This window comes from Podarcis bocagei (genome assembly GCF_964188305.1).
Source record: "Podarcis bocagei genome assembly, chromosome: 1".
In the NCBI taxonomy this organism is placed as follows: Eukaryota; Metazoa; Chordata; class Lepidosauria; order Squamata; family Lacertidae; genus Podarcis; species Podarcis bocagei.
Window position 1 is genome coordinate 127700770 of NC_138125.1, and position 16106 is coordinate 127716875.

General features: G+C 42.6%; 1 protein-coding gene across 1 annotated transcript in view; it reads right to left on the bottom strand.

The window, feature by feature from the left end:
- Positions 1 to 16106, bottom strand: part of DNAH7 (dynein axonemal heavy chain 7) — a 160739-nt gene that overhangs the window by 66882 nt on the left and 77751 nt on the right. The window contains exons 33-40 of the mRNA XM_081189234.1: positions 15808 to 15939; positions 12553 to 12777; positions 11431 to 11628; positions 7680 to 7835; positions 5229 to 5397; positions 4675 to 4801; positions 3516 to 3735; positions 1711 to 2583 (exon numbers count right to left, since the gene is read on the bottom strand). Coding sequence (XP_081045360.1) covers positions 1711 to 2583; positions 3516 to 3735; positions 4675 to 4801; positions 5229 to 5397; positions 7680 to 7835; positions 11431 to 11628; positions 12553 to 12777; positions 15808 to 15939 — 2100 coding nt within the window. The remainder of the gene's footprint in view (positions 1 to 1710; positions 2584 to 3515; positions 3736 to 4674; positions 4802 to 5228; positions 5398 to 7679; positions 7836 to 11430; positions 11629 to 12552; positions 12778 to 15807; positions 15940 to 16106) is intronic.

A 16106-nucleotide genomic window follows, 5' to 3' on the forward strand; every position in this document is an offset into this window, starting at 1 on the left:
AACACAGTTTATTGCATTGCAATCTGCAAGAAGAAGAGGAGGAGGAGGAGGAGGATGAGTTTGGACTTGATATCCCACCTTTCACTTCCCTTAAGGAGTCTCAAAGCAGCTAACAATCTCCTTTTCCTTCCTCCCCCACAACAAACACTCTGTGAGGTGTGTGGGGCTGAGAGACTTCAAAGAAGTGTGACTAGCCCAAGGTCACCCAGCAGCTGCATGTGGAGGAGCAGGGAAGTGAACCCGGTTCACCAGATTACGAGTCTACCGCTCTTTTTTTTCCCCAAGTGATTTTTTATTGTTTTCCTTACATATTCTTTTCCAACAAATTGTAATAGCACCATACATTTCCTTTGACTCTGCCGAGTCGTGACCCCCCTCCCTCCCCACAACTGGTATATTTATCCTCTTTCCATCACACACATCATTCTCAAATTACAAGTCCACCGCTCTTAACCACTACACCACGCTGGCTCTAAACAGCTTAGACAGCATCTGATCAATCCAGTACTAACAGAACAACCTGGAATTGTCGATTTTTTTCATGTCAAGGTTCTCCTTGAGGGTAAGTTGTAGCAAAATTTCTCTCAGGGGCAGTATAAGTCAGAAATCAGTATGTACAGACTAAAGCTCCTCTGTTGGCTAGCAAGGCTGATTCTACACCTTAATAACTGTTGATTATTATTTATTGTTGTTGTACTGTGTATTTTGGGTCTATAGACCACAATAAAGCTGTGTGTGTATTGGCCACAAGCAAGGAAGCCTACAGGCTTAAGGGGTTAAGAATCACATGGTACTACAGAAATAAGAAGGCACCATCTTCCATTTGCCACATGCAGCACTGTTTCAATTCTGCTGCAGTTCATCTTCTACTAAAAACTATTCTCAGTGGAAGGGTTATATTAAGCAATATGTTTGAATGTTGAATGTGTAAATGTATGTCTAGAGAAATTGGATAAAACAGAAACCATTAGATGTACTGCTGGGTAATTAAGAATGGTTTTGTTTTTTAAACTGCATTATTCTTCCCACTGTCTGCTATAGCTAAATTCCATGACCTACAAAATTCACATTATTAATTCCACAATGTACAGAATTTCTGTTAATTGCATTGCCAATACACTCTTCCACCCAATTCATTTTGTTTTTTGACAAATTAATAATAATAAATAAACATAAAAAATGTGCACCCCACACCCCTGAGACCATTCTGTTGTAACTATCCAACCTCCCAAAATTTCAACACCTCTTGCAATGGTTTGACCCCTTTTAACAGTACAAATTCTACAAATACAAATTCATTTCAATGTAGTGAGAATGCAGTGTAAATGGGTGGTCTGTGTGTGTGTTGAGGACAGCTATGTATTGTTTGCAGGCCGAAAGCAATGGCAACAGTGAATTCTGATCATAGTTGTTGGAAAGATGCCCATTCCATATATGGGGGAGAATAAGCAAACATCCAGATTTCCGTTCCCATTTCTGTTTTCATAGGAAATCTCCAACATCCCTACGTTCCGAATGCATCCAGGGGACTACAGGTTTGCCTATTCCTCCATCTAAAAATTATTGCACATAGCAAACTATCACATCAAGTGGAATCCCAGGCTCTAATATTGTCAAGTTAAAAAGAAACCTTAAAGAGATGCTGCTTCTCACAATGTACTCATGATGAAGCTTGCATCACAGAATGTGCATATTCCAAAAGGCCCCTACCTGAAACCAATCAATAGTGCAGCAGTTAACAAGCGCCGGAAACTTTCTAAGACGATTACGGAATGCATCTCCAATGGGACTCATGGCTAAGACAACGTGCAACTGGTCTCGGCAGCGGTCAATGAACATGTTAAAAAGGGCAATGGGGCTCCCGTCCGTCTGCTTCGTTCTATCACGCTGGCGGTCTATCTGACGCATCTTTTCACAAATTTCCTGCTTCTCGTCGACCGCAAAGAGGTTTGGTACCTCTCCGGCATTCAGCAAGTTGTTGATGTCTTCCAAGAACGACTCCCTTTTTATCTGGCTATCGGTGAACAGGAAAACCCCTTGCATCTCTCCTTCAGTAGATCTCCTTAGGATGACTTTTAGGTCCTCATGCCATTCATTGGTCCCGTAACTCTTGGATATTTCAACCTGGAAAGGCGTGTAGTCTGACATATATGCAGCCAAACGGGTAAGGGACTGGCGCCCACTTCCTCCGACACCAACCAGAAGCGCGTGGCTACGAGGCTGCTTTAGAATACGGGAAATTCTGCAAACGTGTTCTATGGCAAATCGGAATAAGACCAGCTGCATGGGTTTCTTGCTCATTTGGTTGTATTCGTCCAAATGGCCCTCTACAACCACCCTCAAATGGTCCACGTCCAAGACCTCTCTGTAGTTTGTATCATCCCTTTTAGGATCATGGAAATCGCAGAACATCAGGCTCCGCAAATCATCTTCACCCACCAAACCATCGCCATCAAAGTCCAGTCTCTCGAAAAGATCGTCAAACTCTTCTTCGAATTGGCTTTTCATTACTTCTTGGATGCAACCAATGAGCCAGGATCGATCCGCTTTATCTACTAAGCGATCGTAATACACCCGAAGTACCTGCACGACAAATGGCAATATGGTTGTTCTAATGGAGGCAATTCCAGTCACAAAAATGAAAATGGAATGGGAATTCCCTCAGGTACAATATGTAAATAGAATTAATATTGTAAAGGAGTGTAGGAAGAACTTGGGCTTAAGTGAATACTATGTTTCATGTGGTGAAAAAAAATAAAATCATTTTTCTATCAACAAAACATTTACTGGTTAGTAGGATGGGGACAATAATTAAGATCTACACATTAAAAGTTCCACAGGGGAAATGCAAGTTCCGTTAACTTCAAACCAGTAAATAAACTCTTCATTTATACTTTATGCACTTGTCGTTTATTTAGCAAAAGCCAGAAATTAATCTTTGTATCGCATTCAAAGGTGGAATAGAGCAATACTGAAATATGGATACACAAGTTTTATCAAATACCAAAGAAAGGTTTATCTACTGAGATTTTCACCCCATCCATCCTAAAGGGCTGAGGTGGGTAACTATTTAAAGAAATGCCACCCACTTGAAAATACAGTTAGATGCCCCCACCTCTCTGCTGACTTGCTTGAAAGCTAATCCAAAAAAAGAAATCTTCCGAAAACTGCTCAGGCTTGACTCCATTATGCCTTTTGTGTATCTTGTAGAGAGCAGCAATGTATGGATTTAACAAAATTTCTAATACTAAGTAACTGAAAGAACAGCCAGGTTCTAAATCAGGCTTCTTCAACCTCGGCCCTCCAGATGTTTTGAGACTACAATTCCCAGCATCCCTGACCACTGGTCCTGCTAGCTAGGGATCATGGGAGTTGTAGGCTGAAAACATCTGGAGGGCCAAGGTTGAGGTAGCCTGTTCTAAATCAAATAATTTAACTGCCTCACAAGAAAATACTTTTTCATCATATCAAGACAAAAGCCTTCAGTTATTGACTAATGACAACAAAAAGTTTACCTCATGAACCCAAAGGCGTTTTATTGTCCCTGTAGATGCTGTCGTTTCGGGTCTCGACAGGCAAACACCTTGGATGACCCGAGAGAAATCACGCAAGTTGAACAAATAGTGTGATTTGGTTGGAGTCGGGAGCAGATTCTCCATAGCCTCTTTATATACTGTCATGGTGCCGTTTACAATCTGTGCTGTCAGCTCAACGTATTCTGGAGGGAAGCTATAACTGTTGGTTTAAATGTAAAACGAAAGACATAAAATGACTTGTACAATGCTACCGAGCAAAACATAAACTTTAATGCACTTTCCTGCACTTGCTAAACTCCTTGGGCTGCCAATCAAGGATGGCTATAACAGCCATAAATATACGTCGGAGGTTTCTAAAGATTTAAGTGGTAGTGAAGCTGTTGCCAGTGGGAACCACTAGGAGCCATTAAGGAATTATTAAGAAGGGAGAGCAAGTCCTGCTCCTACCACTAATTGTCAGGAGATAATGGTGGAGGGAAGCGGGTGGCGCTGTGGTCTAAACCACCGAGCCTAGGGCTTGCTGATCAAAAGGTCGGTGGTTCGAATCCCCGCGACGGAGTGAGCTCCCGTTGCTCGGTCCCAGCTCCTGCCAACCTAGCAGTTCAAAAGCACGCCAAAAAGTGCAAGTAGATTAATAGGTACTTCTGTGGTAGGAAGGTGGTGTTTCCGTGCGCTGCTCTGGTTTCGCCAGAAGTGGCTTAGTCATGCTGGCCACATCATCCGGAAAAACTATCTGCGGAGTGGACAAACACCAGCTCCCTCGGCGAAATGAGCGCCGCAATCCCAGAGTCGTTCGCGGCTGGACTTAACTGTCAGGGGTCCCTTTACCTTTTAATGGTGGAGGCAAAGGAGTGCTTTTCCCCCCTTCTTCTTTTTTTGAGATAAGTCAAATAATAAATTAAATAAATACGTAAACATTGAACATATTTTAAAACATGTGTATGAGAATCCAAAATGGTTTCATTGTTCCATGGGCTTTACCTTACTAAAGGAACACTTACTAAATGAGCAAAAGACAAAAATGGTTAAATATATATGAGAAATAAGGTTATACAAGGATGTTCTTAGCAGACCATCAATATCCATATTTACATTATACTGTATGCTTCGTAATCCACAATATTTCAACTTCACTTACCATATACTGAGGTGCCAATCAACTATTCTGGAGAAAATTGTATACATTGACGCATCATCAAACTCATTGATGGTAACTGTATTAAAATGTCGCAAATACCGAGGAGTAATTGGGTTTCGACCTCCACCTGCAAATAGAAAGCACAATCATAATAATAAAAAAGGAACTACAATGAACTGCAAATTCAACAATGGAAATGCTTTCAGTAGCCAATTTGGATCAGCTTCTGCTAACCATTACAGTAATGGTTTGAAAAACAGGTTTGAAAAACAGGTTTTCAAAACCTGCAATTTTATAAGGGTATATATTTACAGTAGATAATTAAATGAGGAAGTCAAATGAATTTAGATACGCAGAAGATATTAAAAAATAAACTTAAGGAACCACAGAAAGAGGGGGAAGGAAGTCAAATTTCAATTTTTGAAATGTTAAATTGTTTGCAAATCTTATGAAATGTGTAAATTTGAAAAGTATAAATAAAAAACAATTAAAAAAAAACTGTGTTCCAAAAGCACCAAAAGAAAAGCTTTCAAAATAAATTCAAAAGGTCATACCTGGTGGCCCCATTGCACACATGATCTGAATATCCACCAGTTTAATTACAGAGCAGTCCTTCAGGTCATACCAGTTCCAGTGATCTAACCACTGACGAAGTAACTCTACAGGAGGCTGAGCCCCATAAACTTCTCTTGCGGGCATATTGACATCATCCACAAATACAACCTGTAAATAAAAAAACTATTTTTCATTTTGTACATTGCACATATGCCTATGCACACAGAGAGTGAACTTCTTACTTTTATTATTATTATTATTAAAAATGTGCTTCTGAGCTAGGTAAAGGTAAAGGGACCCCTGACCATTAGATCCAGTCGTGGCCAACTGGGGTTGCGGCGCTCATCTCGCTTTATTGGCCAAGGGAGCCAGCATACAGCTTCCGGGTCATGTGGCCAGCATGACTAAGCCGCTTCTGGCGAACCAGAGCAGCACACGGAAATGCCGTTTACCTTCCCGCCAGAGCGGTACCTATTTATCTACTTGTACTTTGATGTGCTTTCAAACTGCTAGGTTGGCAGGAGCAGGGACCGAGCAACAGGAGCTCACCCCGTCGCGGGGATTCGAACCACCAACCTTCTGATCGGCAAGTCCTGGGCTCTGTGGTTTAACCCACAGCGCTTCTGAGCTAGAGATGGGCTAATCTGTCAATTTCAGATTCTCATATTTACGATTTTGCATTCAGTTCTCCATAGTTCCACACCAGTCTGCAGCTAAAAAAATCAGTGCTCATGAAAATTCAAAAGCATTCTAATGCAAATTTCTATATACACATATTGCTTACTATGCACATTTCTGCAAAGCAATTTCCCCTAATACAATACATTTTGTTTATTTTATTTTCAATAACATATGCATTTTATGCACATTCTAACCCAGTGTGTGCATTTGGCCACACATTGCTTGGCTGGAGAACTGCAGTGCAAAATTCAAAGAAGTCGGATTTTTGAATCATGGCTGTGTTTCAGGTCACATATTGTTTTGGGAAGTGTGAATTAGGAACATCCGTCCTTAAATGCAAACTGGAATTTCTCCCCATCGCTATTCACAGCATATCCTGGGTGAGGTTTCTTACCCCTAAGTAATCCCAACCAACCCCCTCCTCTCTTTCTCATCTCTTAAGAAAAGAGGGAAGAGGCTTCAGATCAAATAGATTTCTACCTGCCAGCTCTGTCTAAATGATCAATTAACAGCTGAATTTCAAGTCTGATCCCCCCCCTCCTTTCCTCCACTTTGAAAAATGATATCTTGATTGTGCCATTTTCATTTTCATTGTACTTTGTTAAGCAACATTATTGTCAAGGCAGCTTTTCCAGGAGCTGTTTTCAGCTTGCAAGACATACTCATGGGATGGGGTAGGGAGGTATGAGTTTGAGTTCCCTGCACTGTTGTTTCTTTGCATGCTAATGGCAGGAAGTTTGCTAAGTTTAAACTAATTGACACTGCTTAGGGAAATTTTTAATATTTGATGTTTTATTATGTTTTTAATATTCTACTGGAAGCTGCCCTGAGTGGCTGAGGAAACCCAGGCAGAGAGGCAGGGTATAAATAAATTATTATTATTATTATTATTATTATTATTATTATTACTGTTATTATTACCGTTATTATTACTGTTATTATTATTGTTATTATTATTTCAAGGTCCTTGGCCATCAGATGCTGCCAGAGGTGGTGTCAACCCCACCACTTTTGTTTCATGGGTCTTTCCCCAGGTAATTGGGCATAATAGGATTGCAGCTTTAAACTCTAAATTATTAAAGGATTGGCAAAGATTTGTTGGTTGGTTTAATTTGTATGCTGCCCTTCATCCCCAGATCTCAGGGTGGTTCACAACATATTTTGAATTAGCTGCTCTCCATTCAGTGGCGTAGCGTGGGTTGTCAGCACCCGGGGCAAGGCAAGTAATTTGCGCCCCCTAACCCGTGGATTTGCGCCCCCTAACCCGTGGATTTGCGCCCCCTAACCCGTGGATTTGCGCCCCCTAACCCTAACCCCCAGATGTTGCGCCCGGTGCAGCCCCCCCTGCACCCCCCACGCTACGCCACTGGAGCTCTTTGGAGGGAAAGTGAGATATAAATGTCATGACTGTTGTTGCTGCCAGGGGTGCCCAAACTTTTTTCAAAGAGGGCCAGATTTGATGAAGTGAACATGTGTGAGGGCCAACCAAAGTTGTTGAGAGCTTTTAAAGAATTTAACCGCAAAGTTGTTGATTTTACCCCAGGACATATACTGCCACGGGGGCCAGATTAAATTGTCCGGCAGGCCGGATTAGGCCCCCGAAACGGACTTTGGACATGCCTGTCCATGCCTGCTGTATACAAAGACTTCTGCCCTCCCTGACCGATACATTATGTACTCATTTTTGTCCTCAGGTATCTGTAGCTGGGTGCAAAAAAATATGACATGAGCGTTGTGACAAGTCTTGTTTTGCTTTTTTAAAAAGTTACCATTCTTTTTCCAAGAGGGGGACCAAAAACGCCTTTTCTCCTTTTATCCAGCTTTGACATAATGATGTTCTGAGTCTGAGCTGCTGTAGTCTGCGCTGAGAAGTTAATGAGCAATGGTTTGTAGATATCCTTATGTAAGCGGTTTAAGAGAAAATCCTATAAAAATAGTTGAAATGGAGGGGGGGAGAGAGAATGGGTCACATGAGCATATACATCCGACAGCTTATACAGCCTACTAGCAAAAAGGCACACACACACCCCCTTGTATTTATTGCCAGTCTTCTAAATGCAGTAAGCTTTTCCACATCCCGCTCATGAGCCATTCTGCTTATAAAATGATGAGGCAATAATGAATCCACGGCCGTTAACATTCACAGCGCCTTAATGAGGTTCCTGCAGAAATAAACCAGGGTGATTCAAATTTTTAGGACCCATGGTTTTAAAGAATACGAGGTGATACATCACTGATACTCCCTGTACCGAAATGAATGGGGAAGTTAAACTACCAAATGCCTGAGCTAACCAAGGCCCATTCTATCCCCAGCAAACTTCTTAAGATAGGGCAGGGGAAATAACTTTGCATTTTGCCTGTACCATAAATTCCACTTTTTAAAATGTTGTTATGCCATTTCAAGAGCAGCGGAGAAGATTTTCTGTTTCTCAAAAAAGAAGTACCTTCCTAGGTGTACAAACCAAACCATCACTGAAGGAGTCTATGAGACCTCAGGGATAGAGTGGCAAGTTATGCATCGCCAGAAAAGAGAACGTTATTTTATTGCCTCTTGGCAGATGACAAGGATAAACACACTGTCTACTTTAAGAGATGCTGGTACATCATGAACATATCTGCTATGGTACAGTTCTTCTGGTCTTAAAACTAAACTTTATAAAAAACCACATTTGCAGAGAGATCCACGAGCACTTTACCATGCTTGGCTCACCATGCTATACCATATAGTAGGGACGCAGGTGGCGCTGTGGTCTAAACTCAAAACATAATATTTGAAAAGTACAAAGGAATGCATGAAACAAGGTAATAATTTGCTGATATTTTTATTGTAAAGAATGCAGGGTGAGGGAGATGTGGGGAAGTCCGGTTGGTTATGAAAAAATGTTTTGGAATGTTGGATTTCTTCTTTCTTTTTTCTGTTACTTCTTTCTTATATCTGACTTTATATTTGTATCTGAAAAATGTAATAAAAAAATATTTTGAAAAAAAAATAAACCACTGAGCCTCTTGGGCTTGCCGATCAGAAGGTCGGCAGTTCGAATCCCTGCGACAGGGTGAGCTCCCATTGCTTTGTCCCAGCTCCTGCCAACCTAGCAGTTTGAAAGCACGCCAGCACAAGTAGATAAATAGGCACCACTGCAGTGGGAAGCTAAATGGCGTTTCCGTGTGCTCTGGCACTCATCACGGTGTCCTGTTGCGCCAGAAGCGGTTTAGTCATGCTGGCCACATGGCCCAGATAACTGTCTGCGGACAAACGTCAGCTCCCTTGGCCTGAAAGTGGAGATGAGTGCCACACCCTATAGTCGAATTCAACTGGACTTAACCGTCCAGGACTCCTTTAACTTATACGATGTAACATCCACCAGGATGATAAAACCTCGCAACTGTCAAATACCAATTCCAGCCTTGGCTTTATACCTGCCAGTGCATGTACACACATTTCTTAGAGAAAGGGAGGGTGGCTAAGTCATGCTTCAGGCCCTTTGGCCAAACTTGGACTGTTTCTAACTACCCAGTGCAGCTGGTCTGCTAACCCTGAACAGAATCCAGACATAAGAGGTGGGCTTCTCAAGACCTGGCTTAAGCATTTAGTACACTTTCATCCATTTTTCTAAATCACACACACACACAAACACAAACACACACACACACACACACAGAGAGAGAGAGAGAGAGAGAGAGAGAGAGAGAGAGAGAGATATCATTCTCCAGCTAAACACATCAGCATTGCTTTGTTGCCTTCCCTTAACTTTGGGTCGCATGTTACTAATATTTTATCAGTGCAATAAATCAAAGTCGTGTTAAAGAGTAATTAAATAAAAGCCAATTACAGCCCTTTATTGCAAAAATAATTTTCCAGTTTAGTTACTCCGTGTTAACCAGAAAAAAATTCTAAGTATCAGAATCAGCAAAATGACTGTGGGAGGCCACTTGCTACTTTTCGCCGAAGAGCAAATCTAATTATGCATAACATTAATGCAAGAATTAATTGCATTAATAAAAATTCATTTACAGGGAAGGCAGGCACACAAAGAGAAATAACTTACAGGAAGACAAACACTGAGGGTTTTTTATAGGCTTTTTGACGGAGATTATATCAATTGTTCTTCTAAATAAGGAGTTCATAATTTTGGTCACTTATGTGGGTAATGGAGGGGAACTCAAAGTGGCTTTATAGAATGCCAAAACAACCATTTAACAGATGTGCTAATATTTATATTTCTCAAGATAACTCATAATACTGTGAAGAGACCTCTTTTGACATTCAGGCAAAGGAATTTTGATCCAAAGTAAAGAGCAAACCGAACATGCATTTTGATAGCTCCAAGTTAAACCTAAGGTTATTCCCAATCTTCACAACAACCCAAGTCTCCTTTCCCTGGCAGCTTCTTATCACCACCATTCCTTGTCCACCAGACTCCTCCTTAAGGCACATCTTTTCACCCCAGTTTTTCCTTCTTTTATTTCCTCATCTTTCCTCCCTAATCTGTCTTGCCTCTGATTAGACTGCAAGTCTTTGGGCCATTTTATTTTTCATAGGGACACAGATGTCAAGGACTGAGCACAGGGGAAGAGTCAGACTCAGAAATTGAGACAAGTGAGAGAGAGGCCGACTCTGCAGACGAAAGCTGGCTGACAGAGCCAGGAAGGGGGAGCTCGACCCTCCTTCACAAAGAAGTCACAGACACGATAGCTCTTAAGAAGGGGGAGAGTTAGGAGGCAGTCAGAGGGTTGCTAGGCAACCAGCAGAGAGGCAGAAGACAGCGTGTCTAGTGGAAGTGGGGAGGGGACAGTCCAACTTCTCAGCCCCCATTCTCAGAGACAGGACAAGGTCAGAGTGCAGCAGAAGGGCAAGAGGGGAAGGGTGGGAATCTGGCGTCCTTCCTGCTGTGAGAGGGGTGGAGATTCAGGCTGACCAACTCCTTCAATGAGTGCAGGCTAGAAGTTGCGCTCTGGATGTGTTTTGTAAATAAAAGGACCATAAAACTGCTGGAGAGTCATTAATTCTTATTGAGGCTTGCTTGCTTACCTGCCTGAGATCATTACAACAGGAAGCTGCTGTGCACAGAGTCAGACCATTGGGGCATCTTTCTCAGTATTGTTTACATTGACCAGCAGTGGTTCTCCATGGATATCAGACACTGTTATCTCCCAGTCCTACTTGGAGATGCCAGGGAATGCCCATGGGATCTGCTGTGGACAAGGCAGATCCCCTACGACGGGCTCCCCTTCATTTTTGTGCACCCAGAATTTTTGAGCTCCATGTAAAGGAATAAGCATGAAAGCTGAGGAATGGAACAGTTAGGATGCCTGCTCAAAACGTCTTCTGCAGCTACCGCTGACATTGTCTCCTTACTCTGCTAAGGTTAGAGGGAATGAGAGAAAGCCACGCCCAATCTTGAGAACGAGGATAAAGTTTGGTGGTAGGAAGCACAGGGTCCAGTTTTCATTAATTCCCAAACAGTGGGGATTCTCCTTGCAGAGACAAAAAGTGCAACGTACGTTTCAAGGCATACTTACTATAATATATACGCTCTTGCCAGTTCCTGTTGGCCCAACAAATATGAACGGCTTTTGATGTGTTGTCAGCATTTCCATTAACGAAAAGTATCGGATGGTGTCCAGAGTGGGGACAATTATTTCGTTGAACAGCATGTCTTTCGGTATAGGCGGAGCCGTCTCGAGTGCCTCCACCCAAGGCTCCCACCTTCCTGCGCCCTGTTTCAAAACATAACACAATCAGAAAGAACAGGAGAAAGATCTCATGGACACATTTCACCCTGCGCTAGTAAGGTCGTGCCACATCCCTTGTGTATCAGGAACTGCTTTCTGCTGAACTGTGTGCTTCTGCATCTCTGAATCAATAACTCAGGACCACCCATCAGCCACGTGGGGAGCCACACCTGAATTTCTGCCACTCTTTCTTTGAGTGGCTGGGGCAGGAGGAGAAAGATTCGGGCCCTCTTCCCTCCCAAACAGGCAGCTAGCTTCAGTGGACGTATGTACATCTCGAGATTGGATTACAGATCAATTTATCGTGGAAAGCTAAACCACGCCCATCATTAAAGGTCCATACGTTGTTCTGAATATAAATATGAAACTGGGCATTTACTCAGCTTTTCGTCATATTGGGATGGACTGAAAAATGCCAGCTATCATTAACTACTTTCTGAAAGGTAAAGTAAAGGGACCCCTGACCATTAGGTCCAGTCGTGACTGACTCTGGGGTTGTGGTCTCATCTCGCTCTATGGGCCGAGGGAGCCGGCATACAGCTTCCGGGTCATGTGGCCAGCATGACTAAGCCGCTTCTGGCAAACCAGAGCAGCACACGGAAACGCTGTTTACCTTCCCACCGGAACGGTACCTATTTATCTACTTGCACGTTGACGTGCTTTCAAACTGCTAGGTTGGCAGAAGCAGGGACTGAGCAACAGGAGCTCACCCCGTCGCATGGATTCGAACCGCCAACCTTCCGATCGGCAAGTCCTAGGCTCTGTGGTTTAACCCACAGCGCCACCCGCATCTGAAAGGAGTGTTCCATAATTCAACCAAGAATACTGATCTAACGTAGAGGTGATACTGGAAATGAATTTACCAATTAAACTCCAGGAAAAACCTCTATTGAAAACAAACACACTCACTTCTTTGACAAAGCGGTACTCATAAATTGTTCCATCTTCTGGGTAGGGGACAGTCAGTATTTTTGCGCGCATGTGCTCAAGACCACTCAGCAATTTATATTTTTCTCTTGTTTCGTCGCTCATTGGCCCTTCAAGCAATTCACGCACGATCTTGTCAAATTTCAGCCGGTCGCTCTCCTTACAGCTGGCTCCGACAGACCAGGTGAGAGAAAACACAAAAATGCTCTAGTGCAAAAGGAAGGGGGGAAGGTGTATTAATTAATTAACAATGAAACCCTATGCATGTTTACTCAGAAGTAAGGCCCACTGTGTCCAATGGGGCCTACTCCATGGCTCCAATGGGGCTTATTACAATAAACAAGAGAGCAAAGAAGCACAGCCTAAAATGATAATTTTTTTTACTAAAATGCAGGATTGAAAATGGCCTCAGCCCAGTATACCTGAAGGAGCATCTCCACCCCCATCGTTCAGACACTGAGATCCTCCTCCGAGGGTCTTCTGTTGGTTCCCTCAGTGCGGGAAGTGAGGCTACAGGGAACCAGGCAGAGGGCCTTCTCGGTAGTGGCGCCCACCCTGTGGAACGCCCTCCCTTCAGATGTCAAGGAGATAAAGAACTACATAACTTTTAGAAGACATCCGAAGGCAGCCCTGTATCAGGAAGTTTTTTAATGTTTTATATTTTATTATGTTTTATATATGCTGTAAGCCCCAAAGTGACTGGGGAAATCCAGCCAGATGGGTGGGTTATAAGTAATGAAATTGTTGTTGTTGTTGTTGTTGTTATAAAACCTCTTAATGAGGGTGAAAGAGAGCGCAAAATATGGTCTGAAGCTCAACATCAAAAAAACTAAGATCATGGCCACTGGGCCCATCACCTCCTGGCAAATAGAAGGGGAAGAAATGAAGGCAGTGAGAAATTTTACTTTCTTGGGTTCCATGATCACTGCAGATGGTGACAGCAGTCACAAAATTAAAAGACGCCTGCTTCTTGGGAGGAAAGCAATGACAAACCTAGACAGCATCTTAAAAAGCAGAGACATCACCTTGCCAACAAAGGTCAGTATAGTAAAAGTTATGGTTTTCCCAGTAGTGATGTATGAACATGAGAGCCGGACCATAAAGAAGGCTGATCATCGAAGAATTGATGCTTTTGAATTATGGTGCTGGAGGAGATTCTTGAGAGTCCCATGGACTGCAAGATCAAACCTATCCATTCTTAAGGAAATCAGCCCTGAGTGCTCACTGGAAGGACAGATCCTGAAGCTGAGGCTCCAATACTTTGGCCACCTCATGAGAAGAGAAGACTCCCTGGATAAGACCCTGATGTTAGGAAAGATGGAGGGCACAAGGAGAAGGGGACAACAGAGGATGAGATGGTTGGACAGTGTTCTCGAAGCTACCAGCATGAGTTTGACCAAACTGCGGGAGGCAGCGGAAGACAGGAGTGCCTGGTGTGCTCTGGTCCATGGGGTCATGAAGAGTCGGACACGACTAAATGACTAAACAACAAAAACAAAAACCTGATACTACACAACGCTTTCTGGATTGCTCTGTTTGGAGAGATTAAAGCTCACAGCAATAAGAGCATCTCTACACACTATAATTGATGCAGGAAGCAAGCATAAAAGGTGAGAAATCAGGAACATGTGACCTGGATTGGGCCAGAGTTCCCTGACACATTCAGTATCATGGAAGAGGCAAGGAGTAATATATTATTATTATTATTATTATTATTATTATTATTATTATTATTATTATTATTCCCACCCATCTGGCTGGATTTCCCCAGCCATTCTGGGCAGCTTCCAACAAAATATTTAAAATGCAATAAAACATCAGACATTAAAAACTTCCCTAAACAAGGCTGCCTTCAGATGTCTTCTAAAAGTCAGGTAGTTTTTTATTTCCTAGGAGAAAAAGCCCTATGGTGTATGAATCCTGCCCCCGATGGACACAGATAGGTAAATGTATGACAGATGCAACTTTATGCATGTATGACACTGATAGTTTATAAGTTGGCTGAGGAAAACATCACTGGAGCAGTAAGCATACTGTACGGAAATGCCTGAAATGCAATTGGATCCAGCCAGGAACTGTTAGCTCAAATCATTCCAGTATCTAAGCTGCCAGACAAAGGTTCTTTTTATCATGTGTGGTGGTCTTATAGTAAGGTTAAAGCTTACTGGGAAATGATATACAGTGGTGCCTCGCAAGACGAAATTAATCCGTTCCGCGAGTCTCTTCGTCTAGCGGTTTTTTCGTCTTGCGAAGCAACCCTATTAGCAGCTTAGCGGATTAGCGCTATTAGCGGTTTAGCGGCTATTAAAGGCTTAGCAGCTTAGCGGCTTAGAAAAGGGGGGGGGAGCGAAAAAAATCGCAAGACTCGCAAGACTTTACGTTTTGCGAAGCAAGCCCATAGGGAAATTCGTCTTGCAAAGCGCATCGAAAAACGGAAAAGCCTTTCGTCTAGCGGGTTTTTGAAAAAGATGTTCAAAATAACTTTTATTTTAAAAAAAACACCAGAAGCTTTTCTTGTGGGAATTATAGGGACAGAACTACCTAAGTTGTATAGGTGGAGATTCAATATTTCTCCAAGTCATCCCACTGATGGCAAGGGGAAAGAAGACTATAAAAAGGACTCTTTGTATGCCCTCAGTGTGGCAAAACTAGCGCTACAGCTCAACACCAACAGCTCTTGCGTGAGGCATGATCAACCTACGTGAAGGGCCTTGTGAGTATGGATGAAGGTGTGAGTGTTTGAACCTCCTGGTCCCAATGTATTAATGTATACTTGTCTATATGATATAAATGTTACATGAGAGGTGTGGTCTCCGACGTGTCTTATTGAAAGTCCTATAGCATACAGGATATCACTTGTCTCTCCGGATTTCAAAAGAACCAAGTTACCACGGTTTGGTGACACTTCCCAAAGCGGGGAGGGCTTTGGGAAGCTGGTGAGAGGGTTCTTGGACCAGTCAGAGAATCGCAACTCTTGTCCTAAGTCGGGCAGAAGCTTCCTGGGCTTTGGGGAAGGAGGTGCCAGGAGAACTTTTAGGGGACTAACCTAGCCCCCTTGTCCATTGACTACAAGCCACTGTAATGCACCCCTAAGTGATCTAAGTATGTTAATGGAATAGACCAAGTCCATCAATTGTAATGCGTCAGGTTTGCACCAACACTCTAATTTGATAAAGATCCATGGAGGTTAACTCAAACCAAATCTCTGATTCAATGCATTAACAAGATCCTGCCCACCTCAAGCCAAGAAAATATTTCACGGTCCGTAACAGTCTTAAGTTTCGCTTCGTTTTGAAACTCATCCATGAGGCAGTCCATTAGATTCATCAACGATCGAACCAAGTTGGTATCTGACGTAGGAGACAGTTCCTAGGAGGAGCAAAGGCATGTTCTCCATAGTACATGAACTTAATTTAAAATGAGCCCCTTTCCATCAGCCTTACCATCAAAAATTAAACAACCCCTAACTCTAAGCATTATGGGAACAAGAGATCAAAAAACAAAGCACTGTGCTATCCTTAAGACAAAATAAAAAA